Source organism: Hippocampus guttulatus, chromosome 10, assembly GCF_054856545.1.
Source record: "Hippocampus guttulatus isolate MCC_2025c chromosome 10, RoL_Hgut_1.0, whole genome shotgun sequence".
Classification (NCBI taxonomy): domain Eukaryota; kingdom Metazoa; phylum Chordata; class Actinopteri; order Syngnathiformes; family Syngnathidae; genus Hippocampus; species Hippocampus guttulatus.
The window spans coordinates 3,073,263-3,082,442 of NC_141270.1; the positions used below are offsets into that span (position 1 = coordinate 3,073,263).

Consider the following 9,180-nt stretch of genomic DNA (forward strand, 5'->3'; position numbering starts at 1 on the left):
GGAAAGTAAGCTGTAGTGGAAAAAAGCAGATGTTTGGATGTTTCACCCTTCTGGGAACAGGATGAAGGTATCTTTTGTGAACTGTGCAACCTACTAAATGTACTTTCAGTGTGCAATCATATTTCTTTCGTCCTGTCCTTCCTTTTTGCCGCGTTGGATCGTCATTCATCCACCTCCCACCTTCCTTCCCTGATGACCGCGACCCCCCCCCAACCCCCAGCGGAAAGCATTCTGTTCCCCCATAGACTCAAATACCAAAGATACCACACACAGAGACTCTCATGCCAGGAAATCCTTTGCTCCGAATGCCACCCGCTTCGCCGCCAAATATACAGCAAACAACGGCTTTAGATGGAATTTTCTCACTCCAACCGCCACATGCAGATACCCGAAAGCAATGTCACGCAACATCAAGGCTTCATTTGGAATGTGTTTACCCATCTCCAATCGGTGGAATTTTGTCTTCCCAGTCTTGACACCGGGGCCACTGATGATGTAGCGCGGTCCTTGTGGGGTATTTGCTTTTAGCGCAAAGTCAGCTGGAATCGGCTCCTCCTCCTTGCGACAATCAACAGGATAAGCACTATAAACAGTGGAATGGAGGATAGATGGATTCTTGCAATGAAACAGACACATACCGGGCAAAAGTATTGGGACGCGTGTAAATTGAAGACAAGCTGGTTGCTTCTTGCAGTTCCTCACAGGTCTATCAGCTTCCACTATCCTGGAATTTTTTTTCTCCAAAATGTGGACATTCGTCCCAGAATCTCACAGGTCGAAGGTAACTGATTAACATGCTCTTGGACGCCAGACTAATCCCAGCGCCCCTTTAAGAGCATTTGTGCACTAATATGTCCACCTGAACCCTAGCTCGTGCGCAACAACAACACACAGAGAGCAGATTGACGTCTCGGTTTTGACAGCGTTGAGTAAGCCCCATCTAAAAAAAGAGAAATTGCATGCCAGACTCTCAGACTGTCAAAGTGATGTCAGGGGCAAATTGACTCCGGTGACTGATGCGTGCTCTCTTCCTGCAGGTAAAGGCGCAGACTGCTGACTCGGACCGATGACAAAGAGTATTATTCTAAGATGTCTGGTTTACAAGTCATGACCACTTGGAAACAAGGAAGTGGAATGGGTGAGCTTGCTTTCTAAAACGACACCAATCGAGCTTGTGATCACCTTTAAACTGTGGCGTTCTAATATTCTCCAAAAGCACGTGTGGGTAATTTGGAAAACATTACTTGACACATCCAAGAGATGATCTCAAAAACACAGCCTCACTTGAAATGGGTTTGGGATTAGTCGTGAGTGTATAGGGACACCGTGTGGTGGCAGAATGTAAGCACAAAATGAGGGTAGACTGATTCAACTCTCCTTCAGACACAGACCCAAGTTTGTTTGTTTTTAAATTTAATATCTATAACTGAACAGCAATGTGAGCTGGTTGGTTGCAATATGCCACCGTTTGTGTTACAAGATCTGTTGACTACAGTGTTTCAAAAAACAAAGTGACCGTTTATTATTTTTTTTTTTTTAAACAGACTGATTTTTTGGGGTGGGGGGGTTCCAACAATTTTGGTGCAACATAAGTGGGACATAACACAAATAATTGGAACTTAAAGGCGATTTTTTTTTTCTTTTCCACAGTTGGAATACAGTACAACTCCGGGTGTCTTAACATGATTCAGTCAAAATACACGAGAGATAAAGACGTATTTTACACGTGTTACCCATTTGTTACACTGGTTCAAATCGTAACTTTTTGAGGCGGGGTGGTTTAATCTCATGCAAATGAAAGAGTGCAGTTTTTGTTAACATGACAACCATGAAGGAGATAGGACACTCGCTGTATTTCACAACTTTTCTGCCTGCTGTAGCGACCCTTTTTCGTAAAGCAATGTTCAACAAATCTAGTGATTTTTATTCATTTATTTTTTGGGTGGTGTTTTTGGAGACTGTGACTCCCTACGAAGCAGATGTTCACCCCTCCAGACTGCAAATGAATGGCGCATGTTCAAAGCAACCAGTGGTTAACCAACAACTTGCTCACACACATTTTGAGAAATAGGCAGATAAAAGATTGACCTTGCTTTTGAATTTCATACTTGCTGGTGGGGGCAGACAGTCCAGAGTCTCAACTATCCACCAGTTTTTTTTTAATATCATCGGTAGGGTTGAGGGTAAGCTGGAGCTTTTCCCACCTGACTTCAGGCAAGAGTCTGGGTACACCCCAAGCTGGTCACTTAGCACATATAAACAAACAACCATTCACTCTCACATTCACACATTCAACAATTAGGAGTCTTTAATGATAACAACCCTCATGTAAAGTATTTTATAAGTCACTTTTACCCAATTGACAAAAAGCAATGAGAGTCCAGTCCTTCTCTCATAGGTGTGGATTGAAATAGGAGGGCTGCACAAATCCACCGGATAGAAAGGGATGCAGGAGCCCTCCGCTGGATGAAAGCGGAGTAGCTGCGGTCGTGTGAAAGATAACATTCCCAGAGCTGAGGTTGGGGAAAGACTGGTGGAAGGCGGCCTGGCCCGAGCCGCATGTGGCCTGACCGGGACTGATGAGCGGGGCGGGGGCGGGCGGCAAGGTGCTGTCCGCGCCGGGGTTTTGCTTTTTCCACTTTGTGCGCCTGTTCTGGAACCAGATCTTTACCTGCGTTTCTGTCAGACTCAAGGACAGCGCTAGATTGAGCCTCTCGCACACCGACAGATACCGAGTGGCACGGAACTTGTTCTCAAGCGCTACCAGCTGTTCGTAGGTGAAGGCCGTCCGGGCGCGGCGGGGCTTGGCGCCGTTCTGGTCTTGTCGCCGCCTCTTGTTGTGGGTTGAAGGCGGATCCTGCAGGGTGACTGTCATCTCCTTTGCCGTGTGATCTGGCTCCTCGGGCAGGCACTGCTTTCTCTCGGTGGTCTGGGCGATCATAAGGGGGTCGACAAAAACCGGGCGGTGATTGGAGTGTCCAGACCGGTCGTCTTGGAGTGAAGGAATGGAGAGAAAAACAACATGAGCTCACAGATCAGTTTAGCATATTTTTCGGACTAAAAGTTGCACTTTTTTTCATAGTTTGGCTCGACCCGCGACTTGAATGTATTAAAATTCGAGCTCGGACTCAAAGTCCCTGTTCCCTGATTGTGTGGACGGTAGCGAACACGTTGCGGTTGGATTTGAAATCGGTGCTTCTTATTACAGAAAAGTTAACCTTTACTAGGTTGCTGCATCACATTGTGGCTGAAGGTCCTGGTTGGTTGTCACCCCTTTTGGTGCTGTAAATTGTAAATCCTTGTTGCGGCGGAAGACGTATGCTAAATTAACCAGCATCATTTGTGACCATGAGAGGTGGCAGCCATGACTTTTATTTATTCTATTCTCCTTCTTCTATTTCTTCTTCTGCTTTCTTTTTCGGTTGGCGCACCATTTTGGTGCATCTGATCTTTTAACCGTTTTTATTGTTGACATTTTCATTCAATTCTGACATACTTGTTTTCATTCGGATGAGCTGGAGGTGATTCCAGCTGGGTGATGGCCAGCCAATTACAAGCCATTTCTTGACTAACAACTTATTCATGCACCTTCAGATCTAGTAGGATTAAATGAATCGAACTTGCACGTTTTTGAAAAGTGTGCGGAAGTTGTCATCCGCGGAGGAAACTTTTACAAGCTTGGGGAAAACATGCAAATGGCAAATAAGAAGCCTGTAGCAGAAAATCGAACCCACGACTTCTTGACACCAAACCACTGTGCTGCCCTTGTGTAATGGATTCACAATTTCGATTCATATGTCAACGGTAAAGCACGGTGCATGAAAGAGTTAAAATAATAATATCAATAATAATAATGACAAGGCTTTATTGATACATCTCTTCATGTGAAGTTCCCATTCCATATTCCCACTCAGTGTACTGTGTTTGTATAGGATACAAATGTTGTACATTTAATGATATGCTACTTATGTCTCCTCCGTTTTTTTATTTTTTGAGTACATAATGTCACTTGGGCGAACACAACCGACGGCTGTCCGTGCGGAAGGGTCAGCTTCACTTTTGTCTAACCGACGTCCGCGCTTATTTATCACGTGAAAGTGGACATACAGAAGTAAACTCTTCCCGAAGTGTCAGCGGTGGCGGGACTCGGCCACTAATCCTTCAATAAATTATCGGCGGCAGATAGCGCCTCAAATGTCATGTTGCGGAAAGAAATCCCGCCTAAATCCAGCCACGCCGTCTCAGCCGTGACGTGCTAATGGATTTCATATTTGCCCGCGGGTCGATAAATGTCATCTATTTAAGAGGGGTGGGGCGGGCGGGGGAGTCGGAATCGAGCGATTTTTGGGATCAGACATGGCTGGGGTGTGCGGGTTTGTACCTGCAAGGTGCTGCGAGGAGATATGCAGGATGTGGTAATGGGATATCGATCAAAGCGTCCTCAATGGGACGATTTAAACAATTATCTCAGCCTGCCTGCCCCAATGCCAATCACACCGCCGGGGCTCTGGGATACAAGCCTTTGTGGCTTCCTTGAAAGAGAACTAACCGTGGAAATTAGGCGAAGGTCATACAAAGATGACTCTGATTTAATGTGAAATAACGGCTTTAACCTGATTCTACTCACTCCTTGCAAAAAAAAAAAACCTATTTATTTTACAAACATTCTTTAAACTCTTTGACGCAGGGGAATTGGATGCATGCTTCCCTTATTTAATATAAATTCTGTCATGTACAGTTTGCTTGTTAGCATGATTATGTGCAACCGTTTAACAAACTTGGTATAGGAAACAAATGAGAGATGTTTCTAATCGCGTTATTTGTCTCTCGAACAGTCACAATAAATAATGATTTTTTAAAAAATGCCACTATGTTTGATAAAACTTTTATCTATTGTTTATGGCTGACGATTCTCCTTCATTCAAGTCAGCATAAACGGCAAAGGTGGAAATGAGGCAACCGGCCTCTTCTTGTTGGCTGAATTTTCTTTTTCTTTCTTGTTTTCCCGAAATTGTTACAAGTATGACTTGGGCTACAATGCTGTTTGGCTAACGTTCTGTTTTCCCCAACTTGTGAACTTAAAGTTGATCAAAATATTATCTTTTGCAGTCAACTTCAATACCACCGCAGTCACAATAGTGAAAAAAAAATGTTTTGTTCAGTTATCCCCAACCAGATGCGGAAGTGTCACTATTCAACTATCTATGCTGCAGGCGTATAGTGACGGCCAGAACAGTTTAATATTCTTCCGCAAGACGACTTAAAATAATTTTTTTTGAAAGTAAATACCGGTTACTGGTGACATTTTTCTTTGGTGATGTGCTGTGAGATTTATTATTATTATTATTATTATTTTTTTTTTTTTGCGAATGTAAAATATGTAGCTTTATTCAATAAAGGTTTTGGGGTGGTGGGGGGTATTAGTTAGGTTAATAATTTTACTTTGGGAATTATTATCATAATACAAACAGCTTTCTGTTTGATTGGATTTCGCAGGTGTACATATTTGAGGCACAATTAAATTGCCCTTTTATTTTTTTAATCAATGTTTCTTGAACATTTACCATCATTTCCCGTTGACGAATACTGTACATCCATCTTCACAGGAAAAGGCAGCCATATGCAAAATTTAGACAGTTTGCTGTGCTATTATCCAAAATATGTTTTGACATGTGTCTTCTTCTTCTTTACCTTCAGCTGTGTCGCCTCCTTCCGCGTCGCTCTGTGTCTCCAAACTAGTGCTCTCGTTGTCCGCCACTCCAAACTTAGCGCATTCGCTCGCCTTCTTGCTGGTGAATTTGTTCGGGTCCAGGATGTCGACGATCGAGAAGGAGATTTTGTGAGTGGACGTCATGGTCACTCCACGGTGCTTAGAATCCAGCATGCTTTAAAAAAAAAAAAAGCACCAACAACAACAAAAAAACTGCGACAACCAAAAATAGACTGTCGTGGGGTGGGGAGGGGGGTGATGCGTAATTACGCGCGCGCAGCGGATCCTCTCATAGTCTGGGTGCTTCTTGGAACCAGCTCATCTGCGCTCTCCCCTCGTCTGTGGAGTCCTGAAGGAGGGGTGCGAGTTGGCTATCCTTTAAAGCGTCTGACCCCCACCGGCACCACACACGTCACGCAAACACTATTAGTGTTTCACACGACCCCCTAATGAGCCCCGGGTATTGCTCAATAATCACCCATATCATTAAATTCAATATTGCTCGAGCTGAAAGTAAATTGGCCACAGATGGTGCTGGGAAGGATCAGAGTCACCAAATTGGGAGTTGTTGTTGCTGTCGTTGTTGTTGTTTTTTATTTTTTTGAAGGGGGGGTAGACCTTCACAAAGAGTTTCTATTCATTTTGATCCCTGTAGGAAATTATGTTGCGAGATTCTCCTCCCAAAAGCTTAATTAATAATTATTTACAATTTGGCATTTTTCTGCTTGCACACGCATCTTTCCCATTCTTCCCTGAACTATTTTCCACGTTCCAATACTTCCCACTTTCCCAAAATTGCCAAATTCCCTAGAGAACCTTAGTCAAGGTGGACTGTTCCAAATACCGGATAGAGTTGGCACCAAACAGGCTTCTATGAGAAAGCAAAAAGATATCGGAAAAAGACTTCTAGAACATCTGCATTTCACGGTTAAACAGTCTTGAACTCCATCCATCCATCCATTTTCCGAACCGCTTGATCCTCACTAGGGTCGCGGGGGGTGCTGGAGCCTATCCCAGCCGTCTTCGGGCAGTAGGCGGGGGACACCCTGAATCAGTTGCCAGCCAATCGCAGGGCACACAGAGACGAACAACCATCCACGCCCACACTCACACCTAGGGGCAATTTAGAGCGTCCAATCAACCTGCCATGCATGTTTTTGGAATGTGGGAGGAAACCGGAGCACCCGGAGAAAACCCACGCAGGCCCGGGGAGAACATGCAAACTCCACACAGGGAGGCCGGAGCTGGAATCGAACCCGGTACCTCTGCACTGTGAAGCCGACGTGCTAACCACTGGACTACCGGGCCGCCAGTCTTGAACTCTTTATTCTTTTATGTTTTGATTGATTTATATATTTTTAAATATCACAGAAACATTTGAGCAGGGATGCGTGTGTGTGTTTTTTTCTTTTTTTAATTTAATATCCATGACAGAAAGCAGTTTTATTTTTCTTCGTACTAACAACTCAAACAATATTGGCAACCATTTTTGTGGAGGTATTTCAATGACAATGTACAAAACATTTGGGTTACACATGATGAAAAGTAATTCCTGCTGTCATAGAGTACTCTAAAAATTATTTGGTCGTTATTTTGAAAATACGTGTGTGTGTGTGTTATAATATAAAATGTGCAAATATAATTTTTAGGACTGGGTGCCAGCAATATGTGTGCGATATCAGAAATAGTAGTTTATATTGGTTCTTCACAATAAGAGCTTAAACAGCTGTAAAAATGCCTAGTATTTAGATGTGTGCATGTATGAGCATTTTACATATGAATAAACACTTGTTTCCATAATATACGTTTTGGAGAGCCCGTTACATTTGTTGACAAATGTGACATTGTGGACGAGTTATGTTGTGTCCTATTCCAATTATAATCGTAGTCGTTCACAGTGAGAACTTAAACAACACTAATACGCATTTTTGTCCAACTAGAAGTAATCCATGCAAACCAAATTACGTTCACACAATGCTCGGCGCTGATTGTTTTCTCACCTAAGCTGATAGATATATATTCACAATCAATGGGCTCCCGAGTCGCTGCCATTAGTATTCAATATGGAGTGACACAGGGGTTGTTCAAAACCCTGCCGCCTGATGACGGCTAAATGCTGAAACTGCCGCGGGATCAATATTCCCAGCAGGTGTCCGACTCTGATAAAAACAAACCGATGGTGACCAAGAACGCCATTTCAGATAGCGGGAGGCCAAGCCAATTACTGCAGTGGCAAAGCTTTATTTAACTCGAGCTCATAATCAACAACGAGTTCTGTTTTTTTCCCCAAGATATAAATTTGTCCTCAGACACAGTTTATTTTCTTGTTCCAGTCCATGATGCCTGCTAGGGGATTAAAACGAGTTTGTCATATTCAATACATATTTACACATCCCGATTTAAAACAGTCTTTTTAAAATTAATGCGCATCTCTAAGAATGTGTTTCACTCGAACATGCGAGTTGATTATTTTCTTTTTCTTAATGGAGGATTCTGCCTAGCAACAACCGGCAGATGTTTCATGGAACCGCTAAAATTAATCCAAGCAATCCCGCATATGTTTCTGTGCTAAAATTGTGTTCTCCTCAGAAAGTTTCATCAATTATTAATTCGAGGGGTGGTGACCATGAATCTGTTAACCCCCCAAAGTATTCCGAATGATTGTTCTGAACTTCCTTGTTGTTGGAACAGAACAATAGGTAATTCAGGAGTGACGTGAAGTTTGCACATTTTTCATATGTGGGACCCAGCAAACTATTGGAGACTGAATCAACAGTACCTTTTCTGGTTTAACCAATGACTTAATTCCAAAGATCAAGAAAGTAGTTTACAATCAATTTGTCCATAACTAAATTCTCTGATTGCTATCACAATGATTGTTTTTGGAATCGTTTTCGAAGGGTGTCGACCACTCTGTCTTTTTTTTGCTGCCTTTTGAGGCAGTACCCCAAGTACCTGTTCATAAAACAGAATTAATGTGACTTCAAGGTTGTTGTTTTTGTCAAAAGGAAAATAAATCAATGATTCTGTTGATGTACAATCGTTCATTATGTGCTGCCTGTGACTTGGCACATTATCGTAGGAAGGGAATTGAAAGGAGTTTCCTGGAATATAATCTAACTATGTGGCTGAGCGCCACTTTTCGCGGGCATCGCATTTCTGCAATTACTTTTTTTGAAGTGTGTGAGGTCCAGATTGTGGTCCTTTCTTCTGTCAGCGAGGTGTTGACACTGTCTGTCTTTGTCATTCTTCCCTCTGCCGCTTCCTGCGTTGGCTGCACTTTGTTGTTTTCTGCATTCAGCCCGAGCCGGTCATAACCTGGTGCACCGGTGAGCTCTGACTCAGTTACATAGTCAAACATTTGTGAAAGCCGCCCCAACGGGGTGGTTGGGGGGGGGGGGGGGGCTTGCTTGTCAACATTTGCATGTGTATGGCACTCGCGCACGCAGGCGCCACTCTGTGCCGTGCAT

The 9,180-nt window shown here is 43.3% G+C and overlaps 1 protein-coding gene across 1 annotated transcript; it reads right to left on the reverse strand.

The window, feature by feature from the left end:
• Nucleotides 1-2,392: 2,392 nt before the first annotated feature.
• Nucleotides 2,393-2,875, reverse strand: nkx1-2a (NK1 homeobox 2a). Its single transcript, XM_086122615.1, has one exon. It carries the CDS (start codon nucleotides 2,873-2,875, stop codon nucleotides 2,393-2,395), a length of 483 nt encoding a protein of 160 aa, XP_085978741.1.
• Nucleotides 2,876-9,180: the final 6,305 nt, after the last annotated feature.

What these genes read in the sequence shown, in the direction of transcription:
- nkx1-2a (XM_086122615.1), bottom strand. Translation starts at nt 2,875, where the DNA reads ATGACAGTCACCCTGCAGGATCCGCCTTCAACCCACAACAAGAGGCGG.